Source organism: Thamnophis sirtalis, unplaced genomic scaffold (genome assembly GCF_051295495.1).
Source record: "Thamnophis sirtalis isolate CommonGarterSnake01/CBP01778 unplaced genomic scaffold, rThaSir2_p1.2 scaffold_17, whole genome shotgun sequence".
Taxonomy (NCBI): domain Eukaryota; kingdom Metazoa; phylum Chordata; class Lepidosauria; order Squamata; family Natricidae; genus Thamnophis; species Thamnophis sirtalis.
The window spans coordinates 2,684,674-2,703,668 of record NW_028261397.1 but is presented as its reverse complement, the minus strand read 5'-3'; the positions used below and the strand labels follow the sequence as shown (position 1 = coordinate 2,703,668).

The following is an 18,995-nucleotide window of genomic DNA, read 5'->3' as shown; positions in this document are numbered from 1 at the left end:
TCTGGGAGTGAAAGCCCACCCCTCTTAAAGCATGCCAGCTGGGGGATTCTGAAAGTGGAAGCCCATCTCTCTTAAAGCATGCAGACTGAGGAATTCTGGGACTGGAAGCCCACCCATCATAATGCATGCTGGCTGGGGGATTTTGGGAGTGGAAGCCCACCCCTCTTAAAGCATGCTGGCTGGGGGATTCTGGGAGAGGAAGCCCACCCCTCTTAAAGCATGCTGGCTGGGGGATTCTGGGAGTGAAAGTCCAGCCCTCTTAAAGCATGCAGACTGAGGAATTCTGGGACTGGAAGCCCACCCATCATAATGCATGCCGGCTGGGGGATTCTGGGAGTGGAAGTCTATCCTTCTTAAAGCAGGCTGGCTGGGAGTTGGATCCCCCCCGCATCTCCAAGTGGCAAAGCTTGAGAAACCTTTTAGCAGCTAACTGAGCCTGGGGGCCATAATGCTAAAAAGAAGGTGGGGTGTGGGGGGGGGGGGACAGAAAGACCTTGAAAATAAATAGACACTGGAAGACATTCAAGAAATCATTATTAAATTTGGTGGTGGTGGTGGTGGTGAGGAGAAGGCCGGAAGAGAATCCCAGCGGGACTGAATTGAGCCTCCGGAAGGCTTGACAAGGATCATGGGGGTTTGCCAACCCAGATTGCAACCCCCCTCCCCACCCTACCCCACCCCCCCGGTGAGGCTTCCTTCCTGCTGCCCCTTTGGCAAAACCCTCGGGGGGGTGGGGGACGGACGGACGAGAACTGCTGGGATCTCTGCCTGTGGCAGAGGGCCAGCCTAGATCTTCCTCCTCCGAGCTCTGCCAAGCATGCCAGCTGCCCCTCCCCGCTCCCCGGCCCCCTCCAATCTACTCTGCCCACAAAGCAAGAACTGCTGCACCCATTTAATCCTCCTGGCACGGCTTTGGCAGAGGGAAAGCCAGCCCCAGCCAACAACCCATCCGATGCTTTGAAGAAACAATATGATTTTTTTTTCCTTTAAAAAAAAAGGAAAATAAAATTGACACTGGCATCATTGTGGGTAGGGGTGCATATACAGTTAGGCCTCAACGTACGGCCACGATTTCTGTCGCTAAGCGAGACAGTTGTTGAGCGAGGTTTGCCTCGTTTTACGACCTTTTTTGGCATTGTTGTTAAGTGAATCAATGCGCTTGTTGAGCCAGAAACACACTTTCCTTCTCCTGTTTTTCCCCGAACAACAGCCCTGTGAGGTGGGTTGGGTGGAGAGAGAGAGAGATTGGGGGGGGGGGGGGGATTGGCCCAAAGGCACCCAGGCAGCTTTAAGTCTAAGGTAGAACTAGAACTCACGGTCTCCTAGTGATTGGCCCAAAGTTATCCCGCCAGTCTTCATGGCTAAGGCGGGACTAGAACTCACTGTCTCCTGGTGATTGGCCCAAAGTCACCCAGTCAACTTTCACGGTACTAGAACTCACTGTCTCCTGGTGATTGGCCCAAAGTCACCCAGTCAACATTCATGGCTAAGGCGGTACTAGAACTCACTGTCTCCTGGTGATTGGCCCACCCAGTCAACTTTCATGGCTAAGGCGGTGCTAGAACTCACTGTCTCCTGGTGATTGGCCCAAAGTCACCCAGTCAACTTTCATGGCTAAGGCTGTACTAGAACTCACTGTCTCCTGGTGATTGGCCCAAAGTCACCCAGTCAACTTTCATGGCTAAGGCTGTACTAGAACTCACTGTCTCCTGGTGATTGGCCCAAAGTCACCCAGTCAACTTTCATGGCTAAGGCGGTGCTAGAACTCACTGTCTCCTGGTGATTGGCCCAAAGTCACCCAGTCAACTTTCATGGCTAAGGCGGGACTAGAACTCACTGTCTCCTGGTGATTGGCCCAAAGTCACCCAGTCAACTTTCATGGCTAAGGCTGCACTAGAACTCACTGTCACCAGGTGATTGGCCCAAAGTCACCCAGTCAACTTTCATGCCTAAGGATGAACTAGAACTCACTGTCTCCTGGTGATTGGCCCAAAGTCACCCAGTCAACTTTCATGGCTAAGGCTGAACTAGAACTCACTGTCACCAGGTGATTGGCCCAAAGTCACCCAGTCAACTTTCATGCCTAAGGCTGAACTAGAACTCACTGTCTCCTGGTGATTGGCCCAAAGTCACCCAGTCAACTTTCATGGCTAAGGCAGTACTAGAACTCACTGTCACCAGGTGATTGGCCCAAAGTCACCCAGTCAACGTTCATGCCTAAGGCTGTACTAGAACTCACTGTCTCCTGGTGATTGGCCCAAAGTCACCCAGTCAACTTTCATGGCTAAGGTGGGACTAGAACTCACTGTCTCCTGGTGATTGGCCCAAAGTCACCCAGTCAACTTTCATGGCTAAGGCTGTACTAGAACTCACTGTCTCCTGGTGATTGGCCCAAAGTCACCCAGTCAACTTTCATGCCTAAGGCTGTACTAGAACTCACTGTCTCCTGGTGATTGGCCCAAAGTCACCCAGTCAACTTTCATGCCTAAGGCTGTACTAGAACTCACTGTCTCCTGGTGATTGGCCCAAAGTCACCCAGTCAACTTTCATGGCTAAGGTGGGACTAGAACTCACTGTCTCCTGGTGATTGGCCCAAAGTCACCCAGTCAACTTTCATGGCTAAGGCTGTACTAGAACTCACTGTCTCCTGGTGATTGGCCCAAAGTCACCCAGTCAACTTTCATGGCTAAGGCTGTACTAGAACTCACTGTCTCCTGGTGATTGGCCCAAAGTCACCCAGTCAACTTTCATGGCTAAGGTGGGACTAGAACTCACTGTCTCCTGGTGATTGGCCCAAAGTCACCCAGTCAACTTTCATGCCTAAGGCTGAACTAGAACTCACTGTCTCCTGGTGATTGGCCCAAAGTCACCCAGTCAACTTTCATGGCTAAGGCTGAACTAGAACTCACTGTCTCCTGGTGATTGGCCCAAAGTCACCCAGTCAACTTTCATGGCTAAGGCTGAACTAGAACTCACTGTCACCAGGTGATTGGCCCAAAGTCACCCAGTCAACTTTCATGCCTAAGGCTGAACTAGAACTCACTGTCTCCTGGTGATTGGCCCAAAGTCACCCAGTCAACTTTCATGGCTAAGGCAGTACTAGAACTCACTGTCACCAGGTGATTGGCCCAAAGTCACCCAGTCAACTTTCATGCCTAAGGCTGTACTAGAACTCACTGTCTCCTGGTGATTGGCCCAAAGTCACCCAGTCAACTTTCATGGCTAAGGTGGGACTAGAACTCACTGTCTCGTGGTGATTGGCCCAAAGTCACCCAGTCAACTTTCATGGCTAAGGCTGTACTAGAACTCACTGTCTCCTGGTGATTGGCCCAAAGTCACCCAGTCAACTTTCATGGCTAAGGTGGGACTAGAACTCACTGTCTCCTGGTGATTGGCCCAAAGTCACCCAGTCAACTTTCATGCCTAAGGCTGTACTAGAACTCACTGTCTCCTGGTGATTGGCCCAAAGTCACCCAGTCAACTTTCATGGCTAAGGCTGTACTAGAACTCACTGTCTCCTGGTGATTGGCCCAAAGTCACCCAGTCAACTTTCATGCCTAAGGCTGAACTAGAACTCACTGTCTCCTGGTGATTGGCCCAAAGTCACCCAGTCAACTTTCATGCCTAAGGCTGTACTAGAACTCACTGTCTCCTGGTGATTGGCCCAAAGTCACCCAGTCAACTTTCATGGCTAAGGTGGGACTAGAACTCACTGTCTCCTGGTGATTGGCCCAAAGTCACCCAGTCAACTTTCATGCCTAAGGCTGTACTAGAACTCACTGTCTCCTGGTGATTGGCCCAAAGTCACCCAGTCAACTTTCATGGCTAAGGTGGGACTAGAACTCACTGTCTCCTGGTGATTGGCCCAAAGTCACCCAGTCAACTTTCATGGCTAAGGCTGTACTAGAACTCACTGTCTCCTGGTGATTGGCCCAAAGTCACCCAGTCAACTTTCATGCCTAAGGCTGTACTAGAACTCACTGTCTCCTGGTGATTGGCCCAAAGTCACCCAGTCAACTTTCATGCCTAAGGCTGTACTAGAACTCACTGTCTCCTGGTGATTGGCCCAAAGTCACCCAGTCAACTTTCATGGCTAAGGTGGGACTAGAACTCACTGTCTCCTGGTGATTGGCCCAAAGTCACCCAGTCAACTTTCATGCCTAAGGCTGTACTAGAACTCACTGTCTCCTGGTGATTGGCCCAAAGTCACCCAGTCAACTTTCATGGCTAAGGCTGTACTAGAACTCACTGTCTCCTGGTGATTGGCCCAAAGTCACCCAGTCAACTTTCATGGCTAAGGCTGTACTAGAACTCACTGTCTCCTGGTGATTGGCCCAAAGTCACCCAGTCAACTTTCATGCCTAAGGCTGTACTAGAACTCACTGTCTCCTGGTGATTGGCCCAAAGTCACCCAGTCAACTTTCATGGCTAAGGTGGGACTAGAACTCACTGTCTCCTGGTGATTGGCCCAAAGTCACCCAGTCAACTTTCATGCCTAAGGCTGAACTAGAACTCACTGTCTCCTGGTGATTGGCCCAAAGTCACCCAGTCAACTTTCATGCCTAAGGCTGTACTAGAACTCACTGTCTCCTGGTGATTGGCCCAAAGTCACCCAGTCAACTTTCATGGCTAAGGTGGGACTAGAACTCACTGTCTCCTGGTGATTGGCCCAAAGTCACCCAGTCAACTTTCATGGCTAAGGCTGTACTAGAACTCACTGTCTCCTGGTGATTGGCCCAAAGTCACCCAGTCAACTTTCATGGCTAAGGCTGTACTAGAACTCACTGTCTCCTGGTGATTGGCCCAAAGTCACCCAGTCAACTTTCATGGCTAAGGTGGGACTAGAACTCACTGTCTCCTGGTGATTGGCCCAAAGTCACCCAGTCAACTTTCATGCCTAAGGCTGAACTAGAACTCACTGTCTCCTGGTGATTGGCCCAAAGTCACCCAGTCAACTTTCATGGCTAAGGCTGAACTAGAACTCACTGTCTCCTGGTGATTGGCCCAAAGTCACCCAGTCAACTTTCATGGCTAAGGCTGAACTAGAACTCACTGTCACCAGGTGATTGGCCCAAAGTCACCCAGTCAACTTTCATGCCTAAGGCTGAACTAGAACTCACTGTCTCCTGGTGATTGGCCCAAAGTCACCCAGTCAACTTTCATGGCTAAGGCAGTACTAGAACTCACTGTCACCAGGTGATTGGCCCAAAGTCACCCAGTCAACTTTCATGCCTAAGGCTGTACTAGAACTCACTGTCTCCTGGTGATTGGCCCAAAGTCACCCAGTCAACTTTCATGGCTAAGGCAGTACTAGAACTCACTGTCTCCTGGTGATTGGCCCAAAGTCACCCAGTCAACTTTCATGGCTAAGGCTGTACTAGAACTCACTGTCTCCTGGTGATTGGCCCAAAGTCACCCAGTCAACTTTCATGCCTAAGGCTGTACTAGAACTCACTGTCTCCTGGTGATTGGCCCAAAGTCACCCAGTCAACTTTCATGCCTAAGGCTGTACTAGAACTCACTGTCTCCTGGTGATTGGCCCAAAGTCACCCAGTCAACTTTCATGGCTAAGGTGGGACTAGAACTCACTGTCTCCTGGTGATTGGCCCAAAGTCACCCAGTCAACTTTCATGGCTAAGGCTGTACTAGAACTCACTGTCTCCTGGTGATTGGCCCAAAGTCACCCAGTCAACTTTCATGCCTAAGGCTGTACTAGAACTCACTGTCTCCTGGTGATTGGCCCAAAGTCACCCAGTCAACTTTCATGCCTAAGGCTGTACTAGAACTCACTGTCTCCTGGTGATTGGCCCAAAGTCACCCAGTCAACTTTCATGGCTAAGGTGGGACTAGAACTCACTGTCTCCTGGTGATTGGCCCAAAGTCACCCAGTCAACTTTCATGCCTAAGGCTGTACTAGAACTCACTGTCTCCTGGTGATTGGCCCAAAGTCACCCAGTCAACTTTCATGGCTAAGGCTGTACTAGAACTCACTGTCTCCTGGTGATTGGCCCAAAGTCACCCAGTCAACTTTCATGGCTAAGGCTGTACTAGAACTCACTGTCTCCTGGTGATTGGCCCAAAGTCACCCAGTCAACTTTCATGGCTAAGGCTGTACTAGAACTCACTGTCTCCTGGTGATTGGCCCAAAGTCACCCAGTCAACTTTCATGGCTAAGGTGGGACTAGAACTCACTGTCTCCTGGTGATTGGCCCAAAGTCACCCAGTCAACTTTCATGCCTAAGGCTGAACTAGAACTCACTGTCTCCTGGTGATTGGCCCAAAGTCACCCAGTCAACTTTCATGGCTAAGGCTGAACTAGAACTCACTGTCTCCTGGTGATTGGCCCAAAGTCACCCAGTCAACTTTCATGGCTAAGGCTGAACTAGAACTCACTGTCACCAGGTGATTGGCCCAAAGTCACCCAGTCAACTTTCATGCCTAAGGCTGAACTAGAACTCACTGTCTCCTGGTGATTGGCCCAAAGTCACCCAGTCAACTTTCATGGCTAAGGCAGTACTAGAACTCACTGTCACCAGGTGATTGGCCCAAAGTCACCCAGTCAACTTTCATGCCTAAGGCTGTACTAGAACTCACTGTCTCCTGGTGATTGGCCCAAAGTCACCCAGTCAACTTTCATGGCTAAGGTGGGACTAGAACTCACTGTCTCCTGGTGATTGGCCCAAAGTCACCCAGTCAACTTTCATGGCTAAGGCTGTACTAGAACTCACTGTCTCCTGGTGATTGGCCCAAAGTCACCCAGTCAACTTTCATGCCTAAGGCTGTACTAGAACTCACTGTCTCCTGGTGATTGGCCCAAGTCACCCAGTCAACTTTCATGCCTAAGGCTGTACTAGAACTCACTGTCTCCTGGTGATTGGCCCAAAGTCACCCAGTCAACTTTCATGGCTAAGGCAGTACTAGAACTCACTGTCACCAGGTGATTGGCCCAAAGTCACCCAGTCAACTTTCATGCCTAAGGCTGTACTAGAACTCACTGTCTCCTGGTGATTGGCCCAAAGTCACCCAGTCAACTTTCATGCCTAAGGCTGAACTAGAACTCACTGTCTCCTGGTGATTGGCCCAAAGTCACCCAGTCAACTTTCATGGCTAAGGCTGAACTAGAACTCACTGTCTCCTGGTGATTGGCCCAAAGTCACCCAGTCAACTTTCATGGCTAAGGCTGAACTAGAACTCACTGTCACCAGGTGATTGGCCCAAAGTCACCCAGTCAACTTTCATGCCTAAGGCTGAACTAGAACTCACTGTCTCCTGGTGATTGGCCCAAAGTCACCCAGTCAACTTTCATGGCTAAGGCTGAACTAGAACTCACTGTCACCAGGTGATTGGCCCAAAGTCACCCAGTCAACTTTCATGGCTAAGGCGGTGCTAGAACTCACTGTTGCTCTGTTTCTAGCGTGGCGCCTTAACCCCTTGACCGAACGGACTCTCCTACGCGGGAGGAAGCTCCCCGCTTGCTCAGCTAACATGGGATGTGTTGGCTTGGCAGGGGACGATGGGAACTCCGCCCTCAACAACGCAGGGAAAAATACCTGTGATTACGGGGTCACCCCTGTCTTTCCCCCCCTCCCTCTGCCCACCCCTGGCCCCTCCCCCATCTCTTAACTTCGCCCCTTACTTTTCATCCTCCCCTCGGAAATCAAACCACGCAGCGCGGAGACCCTTACCAAACTGGGTTTGATGCCAACGCTTTCCGCCGCTTGGAAGGCGAGGAGCAGGTTCTTTTTCTGGGAGAGACAAAAGCATAAATAGAAGAAGAAACATCAAAGACTTTTAAAGACTTTTAAAACAGCCCCCCACACACACCTTTTATTTGTGCTGATAAATAAATAAAGGGAGACTTTATCAGCACAAATAAAAAAACACAAATATAACAAAGGCAACAGTAAAAAACATTGGGTTTCTGTCGTGATGGACTCTTGTGACGAGCCGATTGACAGATGATGGAAGCAGTTAGCTTCCTCCCATAATTGGGGCTTACCAGGGGTTGTAAAAATCTAGAATGAATATATATATATTTGTTATATTTGTGCTGATAAATAAATAAAGGGAGACTAGTATAGATCTATTTCAAGCTGTTTAGCTCTCATCAGCTAGCCATACCCTTACTGGGAATCGAGCCTGTATATAAATATATATATATATTTATTTAAACGTGCATGCATCTATTATCACTCAAGTTTTATTAATGGATTGGGGGGGGGGGGGCGGGACACGCAATTTATTTATACCATTCTTATCTCGCTTTTCCCCTCTGGAGATTCGGAGCAGCTGGCGCGAGAAAGACACGGCCATAAATTTGCCAGTTAAAATAGCCGCTTGATTAAAGACCCTCGCAGAACCGCAGAAAATGCAATATTATTTTTTCGCCGGGGAAGATAAATTAAAATCCAGGAAAACCGCCAATGGCCGCCCCTTTGCAGATGCTTGTCTTCTGAGGTAATTCTTTTTTCATTTCTTCATTTAATCGTTGATCCCTCTGAGATCCGGGCTGATCCGGTTTTTCCTCGACTTACATTCATTGAACGACTGTTTGTTATTTTGGCCATGAAAAACAGGGGACTGACGATCGGTCCTCGCACGTACGACCGCTGCAAGAATCCCGGTGGTCACTTGGTCAAAAGGAGGTGCTTGGCAAACGACTCGTATTTATGACGGCTGCAGCGTCCCAGGATTACCCATTTGCAACCTTCTGACAAAAAAACGACAACGGGGAAGCCGGATTCACTTAACGACCGCATGATTCACTTAACATCTGCAGCAATTCATTTAAAAATCCAGAGCTGGAAGGTTGAATAATTGGGCAAGTCACACATAACAACCACCCTGCTTAACAATGGAAATTATAATCCCAATTGTGGTCGTTAAATCGAGGACTACAAGTAAACATTCCGGCTTAGGATGATGAGAGGTAGATAGGTTGTCCTCGACTTACGACCGCAATGGAGCCCAAAATTTATCTTGCCAAGTGAGACAGTCGTTACGTGAAATGTTTTACATTTTATGACCTTTCTTGATACCGTCGTTCAGTGAATCACGGCAAGTTGTTAACTTAAGTCACACGGCTGTTAAATGAATCCGGCTTCCCCATCGACTTTGCTTTTCAGAAGGTCACAAAAATGGATCGCGTGACCCCGGGATGCTTCAATCGTCATAAATATGACTCAGTTGTCAAGCATCTGAATTTAAGAATAGAATAGAATAGAGCTGCGAGGGACCTTGGAGGTCTTCTAGTCCAGCCCCCTGCTCAAGCAGGAGAACCTATGTAGGCCATTTCAATTGTGATCACGGGACCCGTTGGAGATGCTGCAACGGTCGTAACTGTGAAAAAATAATCATATGTCACTTTTTTCCAGTGCCGTTGCAACTTTGAATGGTCACTAAACGAATTGTTATAAGTCAAGGACTACTGTTGTGACCGAGAACATGAAGCCAACTCCTTATCCCGACAAAAGCCCCTTTTATTAATTGACTGTGAATTCTGCTCCTTCACATCCAGCAAAGTCTTTCAAAGGAGGATTTACAGTCACAGACCTTATCTGGCTTGGAGAGCTGCCAGGACGATCTCTGCAGAACTTGGCAAGGAGCCTCGGAGAGTCACGAACCAATGAAGTGAACTAATTGCCTCCTGCAAACTCCACTCCCCTTTCGCTCCTCTTTTATGTCCTCTGGGAGGGGCCATTCACCGTCCACCTGTGGCCTTACTCCTGGGGTGGGTTTCTCGCCCCGTTCCAACTGGTTCGGTTGGAACGGTGCACGCATGTGTACTAGCGTCTGCGCGACGCTCCAGCTGCTCCTGGACGATCGCGCAGGCGCTGTATGCGTCCTGCGCATGCGTGGAAGCGCAGAACTCGTCAAAACCGGGTAAGGACCGCGGGCGGGCAGGCGCGCCCTTCGCCGTTCCCGGAAGTTACTTACTTCCGGGTTCGGCAACCAACCGGTTCGCAGGGACCGCCGCGAACCGGTTGAAACCCACCCCTGCCTTACTCCCAAGTCGACCCCTGTTCTTTAGCTCTTCCCTTCGTCTGGCAACTCTGTGCACTGGGAACAGGCTCCAGCTGTTCTTCTGCCTCACTGATGTCTGACTCCGAAGGCAGCTGATAATTGGCATACGGCCCTGGCCCCCTCTCTGCCTCCCACATGGAGCCCTCCTCAGAGCCTTCCCCAGAATCCAGGACTGGCCCAGGTTCCTCCCCAACCCTCCTCACTCTCCGAATCTGATGCCAGCTCCGCAGACCACTGGCGGGCCACAACTACCTGTAGTTTGCATATTTATGGGGAGGAGTTCCATTTGGGGAAAAAACAGACCAAACTATTTGGGGAAGTGATGTGAGAAAAGGAAGAAGAAAAAAGAACGATGATCCCTTGAGGTCAACCCGAAATAGATTCTTTGCTCAAAAGGAAGTAGGGAGCAAAAATAAATGAAAAATAAAATTTATTTGAGAATATGACTTACCGAAAAAAGAAAAAAAAAAGGCTTTTGCACAGTCAAAGCTGCGGCTTTTATTCTTTTGAAAGATCCTGTAGATACCCTGGTAAGTCCTCGGCTTACGACAGTTCATTTAGTGACCGTACATCATGGAAAAAGGTGACTTATTTATGACTATTTTTCATACTTACGACCGTTAATCGGTGACGCTTGGCCACTGACTTGTATTTATGACGGACGCAGCGTTCCTGGGGTCACGCAGTCCCCTTTTGCGACCTTCTGACCAGCCCAGCCAATGGGGAAACCCCGATTCACTTAACGACCATGTGATTCCCTTAACGACTGGTTCAATTAACAACCGTGGCAAGAAAGTTCATAAAACGGGCCAAAGTTTCCATTAAAAACCGTCGTTTAGCGAAACGGAGGGAAATTCACTTGGCCAATGTTTCACTTAGCAAAGAAAAACTGAGGGCTCAATTGTAGTCACAAGTCGAGGACTAGCTAAAACCTCCCTTTTCCTAATAGGGAAGATATTTATTATTATCGATTTGCTGATTTATTGATTTGCTGGCTTTTGATCATTATTAATAATGTTGGCCCGGGGGTTATGGATGTACCAGATGGCTGGCGCTATAAATATTTTAAATATACAATATTATTTATTGTATATACAATATACAATAAATAATAGATCTTTTAAATAATAGATCCCTTTTAGGATCTTTGGCCTGCCACACTCTCTCTTATTTCATTATGCCGTTTCATTAGTGTAGCTGTTGGGAGGGGGGAATAGAAAGGAGTAGGATGGTGGAATGTGTTGTTGTCATTCTTTTCTAGAAGCCATGGTCTGATTTATTAAATTGGAACTTTAAGGATCGTTTTGCCTTGGACTCTGATTTAATTCTACATGATACTTGGAACGCTGACACTCCTTAATCTATCACAGAACGAATGAATCATTGGTAACAAGGGCAGGAATGATGTCAAATGTGTATTCACTGTTGTGTTTGTGTTGTCTGGCATGCACACAGGGAGTCCTCGACGGACGACCGCAATACAGCCTCAAATTTCTGTCGCTAACGGAGATTTGTCCACCGCCACTGTCAACAAGGAACAAGAACCGGTAATTTTCCACGTGTGAAAATTGGGAAGGAAGATAATTGTTATGTGAGTTTTGACCTCTCTTGCCGTTTTAATTGCTGCCGTTGTTAAGTGAATCACTGTGGTTGATAAGTTAGTAAGCCGGTTGTTGAGTGAACCCGGCTTCCCCGTGGACTTCGCTTGTCGGAAGGTCGCAAAAGGGGATCACATGACCCCAGGACTCAGCGACCGTCATAAATACGAATCACTTGCCAAAAGTCTGAATTTTGATCACCTGACCGTGGGCATGATGGTCGCCACTTTTTTCAGTGCCGTTGTAACTTTGAACGGTTAGTAAGTGAACTGTCATAAGTCAAGGACCAACTGTAATAACAATCAAATTTCTCCAGATTAGCACCTCAGAGCTGCAATATTAATTTTAACTTCTTTGTCTCATTATTTTAAGTGGTTTTATTTGAAATGCAGGAAGTCCTCGAGTTACGTCATTCATGGAGCCTGCCCAAGACACACTGGTCGTAAAACGAGTGGTTCACGTGACCAACCCAATTTTACAACCTTTTTTCCCCGTTGGTTGTTAAGCAAATCATTGCAGTTGTTAAGTGAGGCAGGCAGTCATTAAGCAAATCTGGCTTGCTTGTCATAAGCCAGCTGGGAAGTTTGCAAATGATGGCTACATGACCCCTATCAACCATCATAAATAAATGCTGGTTGTATATGGCCATTTTGATCTCACAATCCTGGGAATGCTGTGGCAGTCATAAGTATGAGGACTGGTCTTAAGTCACTTTTTTCAGGGTCATTGTAACTTTGAATGGCCACTAAATTGTCTTTTAATGACCCTATAATCGCTTGCGGGGTAAAGTTTGAGCAACTGAATGGAACTAAGTATTTCCTGGCCGGATGCCTTTCGTGTCACCAATGAGGAGTTTTGTCCAGCCAATATATTCTCATGGTGCCAAGAGAGAGAGAGAGAAATATCTGTCTCTACCTAGGATCAAACTCACAGCCTCCTGATTGTGAGGCGAGCGCTCCACCTCTAGGCCACCACACCACTCGGGCCACCGCACCAATCCTGGGAATGTTGCGATGGTCGTAAGTGTGAGGATTGATCTTAAGTCATTTTTTTCAGGGTCACTGTAACGTTGAAGGGTCGCTAAATGATGGGCGGTTAAGTCCAGTATTTGCCTCCTGTGCAGTCGCAGTCCCTCTGCTCTCCACTAGGGGCGTTCTCGGGGAGCTCTCCGTGGTGCGCAGCAGCCCCCGGTGGAGCTGGCAGGAACTGACTCACCTTGTCTTGGCTGTTGAGTTCTTGGTAAGGGATGTGAGCAGGCAGGTAGGTGTGCAGGAGGGCGCAGAAAGCCAGGCCGTCACTCCAACTGCTGCTGAAGTTGGTGATGTCGATGTTCTGCAAAGGCAACGAGAGGAGAGGAATGAGGCCCTGATGACATAGCCTAGTTGGGTTATGAAACGTCTGCAAGAAAACGACCAAGCTCAGAGAGAGCGTCAAAGAGCCCACACACTTCCTCCTCCTCCTCTTCCTCCACTCCCGGCTCCTCGCTCCCTTCTGATGGCGTTACCTAGTTGGGTCATGAAACGTCTGCCAGAAAACCAGGTTCAGAGAGCACCAAGGAGTCTTCCTTCCTTCTCATCACTTTCCTTCCTTCCTCCTCCTCCTTCCTTCTCATTCTTATCACGTCCTTATTTTCTTCCTCCCTCCCTCCCTCTTTCCAGACCTTCCTTCCTTCCTTTCCTTCTCCTTCCTTCCATCCTCCTTCCTTCCCTCTTTCTCTTTCTCATTCTCATCACCTTCCTTCCTTCAACGTTTTCCTTCCTCCTCCTTCCCTCCTTCTCTTCTCATTCTCACCTTCCTTCCTTCAATGTTTTCCTTCCTTCCCTCTCTTCTCATTCTCATCACCTTCCTTCCTTCCTTCCTTCCTTCCTCCATCGCTTTCCTTCCTTCCATCCTCCTTCCTTCCCTCTCTTCTCATTCTCATCACCTTCCTTCCTTCATCATTTTCCTTCCTTCCCCCTCTTCTCATCACTTTCCTTCCTTCATCGCTTTCCTTCCTTCCATCCTCCTTCCTTCCCTCTCTTCTCATTCTCATCACCTTCCTTCCTTCATCATTTTCATTCCTTCCTTCTCTTCTCATTCTCATCACCCTTCCTTCCTTCATCGCTTTCCTTCCATCCTCCTTCCCTCCTTCTCTTCTCATTCTCATCACCTTTCTTCCTTGTTTTTCCTTCCATCCTCCTTCCTTTTCATTCTCATCACTTTCCTTCCTTCCTTCCATCACTTTCCTTCCATCCTCTTTCCTTCTCTCTCTTCTTATTCTCATCTCCTTCCTTCCTTCCATCCTCCTTCCTTCCCCCTCTTCTCATTCTCATCGCCTTTCTTCCTTGTTTTTCCTTCCATCCTCCTTCCTTTTCATTCTCATCACTTTCCTTCCATCCTCCTTCCTTCTCTCTCTTCTCATCTCCTTCCTTCCTTCCTTCCTTCCTTCCTTCCTTCCTTCCTTCCTTCCCATTCTTCTCACTTCCTTACTTTCTTCCTCCCTCCCTCTCTTTCCAGACCTTCCTTCCTTCCTCCCCTTCCTTTCTTCCTTCTCTCCCTCCCTTCCATTTTAACTGCTGTGAACTTTCCTTTGTTCATCTAGTTTTAGTTTTAGTTTAGTTTTATTAGAATTTGTAGGCCGCCCTTTTCCCTGAGGGGACTCAGGGCGGCTCACATAAAACTGGGAAAGGGGGGAATACAAACAACAAGATAGAGACATATAATAAAATGGTAAGCAACATACATTCATCATTCGGGAGGGGTAACTATCCTTATCCCCAGGCCTGACGGGCGAGCCAGATCTTCAAGGCTATGCGGAAGGCTTGGACGGTGGAGAGGGTACGAATCTCCACAGGGAGCTCGTTCCAAAGGGCCGGGGCTACTGCTGAGAAGGCCCTCCTCCTTGTGATTGCCAGCCGACACTGGCTGGCCGATGGAATACAGAGGAGGCCTAATCTATGGGATCTTATCGGTCGCAGGGATGTAATTGGCAGAAGGCGGTCTCTCAAGTATCCAGATCCACTGCCATGCAGGGCTTTATGGGTGATTAATAGCACCTTGAAGCGCATCCGGAGATCGACAGGCAGCCAGCGCAGCTCGCGGAGGATAGGTGTTATGCGGGTGAATCGAGGTGCACACGCGATCACTCGCGCGGCTGCGTTCTGCACTAGCTGAAGTCGCCGGATGCTCTTCAAGGGCAGCCCCATGTAGAGCACATTGCAGTATTCCAGCCTAGAGATCACAAGGGCCCGAGTGACTGTTGTGAGAGCCTCCCGATTCAGGTAGGGGCGCAACTGGCGCACCAGGCGAACCTGGGCGAATGCCCCCCTGGTCACAGCCGTTAGGTGGTGGTCAAATGACAGCTGCGGATCCAGGAGGACTCCCAAGTTGCGAACCCTCTCTGAGGGGTATAAAATTTGACCCCCCAGCCTGAGTGGTGGAATATTAGTCAGATCTTTGGGAGGAAAACACAACAGCCACTCGGTCTTTTCCTTTATCAACACATACGAAACAACTTAAAAAATGAAAACTTTAAACCTAGATAATCAGCTTTAAGCCAAAACCTTTACAAGACAATATTTGATAGAGGGGAAAAAAATAGACTAAAACCTTTATTTGTACCAACAACCACAAATGAGCCCACAATTATGGTTGTTAAGTCATGCTTGGTTGTTAAATGGGTCTTGATGTGACCCCCGCCTCATTTTATAACTTTTATTGCAACGGTTGTTAAGCAAACACCGCGTCTGTCATTAAGTGAGCCCATTGTCTGTTATGGGCTTTTTGGGGCGGGGGGGCAGAAACCAAAAGGAATTGTACAGAGAGTCCTCGGTTTATGACGGGGTTGCTTAAGGAGCTTTCAAAGTTATGACAGACCCCTCCCCAAAAGCTACTTATGACCATCGCACAAAGATTTCAGTTATATGACCATATTTTGGGTGCCTGTTACTTTGATCGCCTTTATGACAGAATGAAATATTCTCCGGTCAATTGACCATAATTTATGACTAATGTTTTGCCCAATTTCTGGTCTTTTTTACTAGTTTCTGGCAAAAAAAAGCCAATAGGAATACATGGATTCGCTTAACGAGCAGCACACAAAAAAGTAATAAAATCAGACCTGGCTCTATTTTGACCTCTGACCATCATGTCTTATGACAGCAATTTTGAGCTCTATTGCCGTTGTAAGGCGAGGACTACCTACAATGTGTTAGGATTTGACAAGGGGGCTTCCCAAAACTGGATAAACAACCCTGAGTTGGGCAAAAGTGGTTTTTTTCTGGGGTTAATCACACAGAAAGCTATTAGCCAAGCACAACGGTGACATTTAAATAAATATTTTTCTGATAAGCGGGAAAAAGGAATTTCTGATAAGCAGTTATATGGGGAATAAAAGGGCGGAAAAATACGTGGGAAAGCAATGATTCACAACACAATTAATAAAACAAAATTCCTTTGAAATTATTCAACCATGTAATCACATGTAACTGTCAGAGGGATTTTTTCCTGGTCTTCCTACTTGAGCAGGAGGGGGGGGGGCGTTGGACTAGATGACCTCCAAGGTCCCTTCCAACTCGGTTATTCTGTACCTGTAGTCCTTGACTTACAACCTTTTATGTAGTGACCATTCTAAGTTACAACGGCCTTTGGGAAAAAGTAACTTTATGACTGTTTCCCACAATTTACGACTGTCCCCGCGGTCGAAATTCAGACGCTTGGCAGCTGATTCATATTTATGACGGTCACAGAGTCCCGTGTATATATGTGTGTGTCTGTGTGTCTGTGTGTGTGTGTGTCTGTGTGTGTGTGTGTCTGTGTGTGTGTGTGTGTGTCTGTGTGACATGACTCCCTTTTGTGACATTCTGACGAGAAAACTCAATGGGGAAGACGGATCCACTTAACGAACAAGTTATTTCATTAAATTTCATTAAACTAAACTACTAATTTTAACCACTGTGTTGATTCGTTTAAGAACTGTGGCAAGAGACGTCATAAAATAGGGCAAAACCTCACTTAACAACTGAAGCGACAGAAATGCCCTGATCGATTGTGGTCGTTAAGGCGAGGACCAACGGTATTTATTTCCTTGATTAAGCGCGATGTGAAGCCCGTGTGGGTTTTGTGCATTTATTTGAGTATTTCGATTTTATTTATCCCTTATTCATTTCGTGATTTATCCTCGGTCAATCCTTTCGGTTGCAAAAACGGAGCGATGCTTCCTTAACGACCGTTGTTACTTAACCCCCCTGCAGCAATTCGCTTAACGACCGTGGCAGGCAAGATGGCCAAAGGGGGAGAAACGCCGTGAAACAACCGTCTCGTTTAAGCCGTGGACATTACGGTCGTAAGTCGAGGACTGCTCACAATTATGTCCTCCCTGCCAGGGGTGGGATTGAAAAATGCTTAGCAGCCGGTTCTCTGTCCTTGTTGCTGGTGTGGCATGGGCGCGGGGGGGGTGGGCGTGACCTCCACCTCCCCAAGTTTCAGGAAAGCCTCCGCAGCCTGGGGAAGCCATGCGCGCATGCGTGGGAGGGGGGCGGGTGGTGTCATGCGCGCATGCGCAGGTGGGCGGGGAGGATTGAACTGGTGTGAGCACCCGGGCGCACACACGATACCAAGCTCGCACAGAATTTTGGTCCGCCATAAGAAACAGATTCGCCATCACTGCACTAACTGGACTTTGTTTCACGCAAAACACCACAATCGATCGACACGCAATTAAAATGCATGACAACGAAATAAACGGAGCTTTTGGGGACACCTGTTCTCCCCCCCTTTAATCAATGCCTTCTCTGGCTGGCAAAATTGAGATTGGATGCAAACCTCAGAGAGACTTGGGCATGGCACCAAGTTTGTTGTGTGTGTGTGTGTATAGGAGGGGGGGGAACGACAACGACAACGGCTGTGAGGCCTGCAGCTTTTCCTCTTAATTGTTGGCAGCCTTAATTGGATTCGAGAGCTTCGGCTGAAATTGGATTATCTTTTGCTTCGGCACTTTCTCCAAATCTGGAGAAGAACAGAGAGTCACACAGTACACGGCCAGCTCGTGTGTGTGTGTGTTTGTGTTTGTGTGTGTGTGTGTGTGTGTGTGTGTAAGACGAGATTTCCTGTGCACAAGCGCTGCCTCAATGGAGAACGTAAAGCTGCGCGAGGTCCCCATCTCCCATTCCGGGTCCTGCCAGAAAAACACCCCATTTTTGGAGGGGGGGATATATACTGTGGTTGGGAGAGGACACAAGCGGTCCTCGAGTTACGACTGTCCGTTTAGCGACCGCTCAAGGTTGTGACGGCCGTGGGAAAAAGCGACTTACAGACATTATTCACACTTAGCGACCGTTGCCCAGAGTTCATGTGATCAAAATTCGGACGCTTGGGCAACTGAACTCCTATTTATGACGGCCGCAGTGTCCCGGGGTGACGTAGCCCCCTTTTGCGACCAAAGAAAAATGGGAGAGACGGATTCACTTAACAACCGTGTGACCAACTTAATAACGGCAGTCATTTGCTTAACAACTGTGGCAAGAAAGGCCATAAAACGAGGCAAATTTTTCTTAAACACTGTGTCGCACAGCAACATAATTTCCCCCCCCCTCTCCATTGTGGTCTTAAGTCGAAGACCAGCTAGCTAACCAACTTCTAGCATTATCATTAATTTAATTTAGTGGGTGGCCACCCGTATTGCCAGCTAAGGAAGACTCTGTGCTGCTTGCAATGTAATGAAAACAGAAATGGAAAGGCAATCATTAAAATTGCAGGAATTAAATATTATTGATGCCATTTATAAGGCCTGAGCGGTTTGATTGGATCGGATCAGATTTGGAATGCCCAATTAAATTAAAGTCACTGTGATTTAAAGTACGCTGGATGGGGGATTCTGGGAGTGGAAGTCCACCCCTCTTAAAGCATCCTGGCTGGGGGATTCTGGGAGTGGAAGCCCACCCCTTTTAAAGCAGGCTGGCTGGGGGATTCTGGGAGTGGAAGCCCACCCCTCTTAAAGCCTGCTGGCTGGGGGATTCTGGGAGTGGAAGTCCACCCCTCTTAAAGCCTGCTGGCTGGGGGATTCTGGGAGTGGAAGCCCACCCCTCTTAAAGCCTGCTGGCTGGGGGATTCTGGGAGTGGAAGCCCACCCCTCTTAAAGCCTGCTGGCTGGGGGATTCTAGGAGTGGAAGCCCACCCCTCTTAAAGCCTGCTGGCTGGGGGATTCTGGGAGTGGAACTCCACCCCTCTTAAAGCAGGCTGGCTGGGGGATTCTGGGAGTGGAAGTCCTCCCCTCTTAAAGCATCCTGGCTGGGGGATTCTGGGAGTGGAAGCCCTCCCCTTAAAGCATGCTGGCTGGGGAATTCTGGGAGTAGAAGTCCTCCCCTCTTAAAGCATTGTGGCTGGGGGATTCTGGGA

General features: G+C 48.4%; 1 protein-coding gene across 1 annotated transcript in view; it reads right to left on the bottom strand.

The window, feature by feature from the left end:
- LOC106539577 (cytospin-B) overlaps positions 1-18,995 on the bottom strand; it is a 145,495-nt gene that overhangs the window by 3,036 nt on the left and 123,464 nt on the right. Inside the window, 2 exon segments of the mRNA XM_087702901.1 lie at positions 7,686-7,745; positions 12,837-13,112. Coding sequence (XP_087559027.1) covers positions 7,686-7,745; positions 12,837-13,112 — 336 coding nt within the window.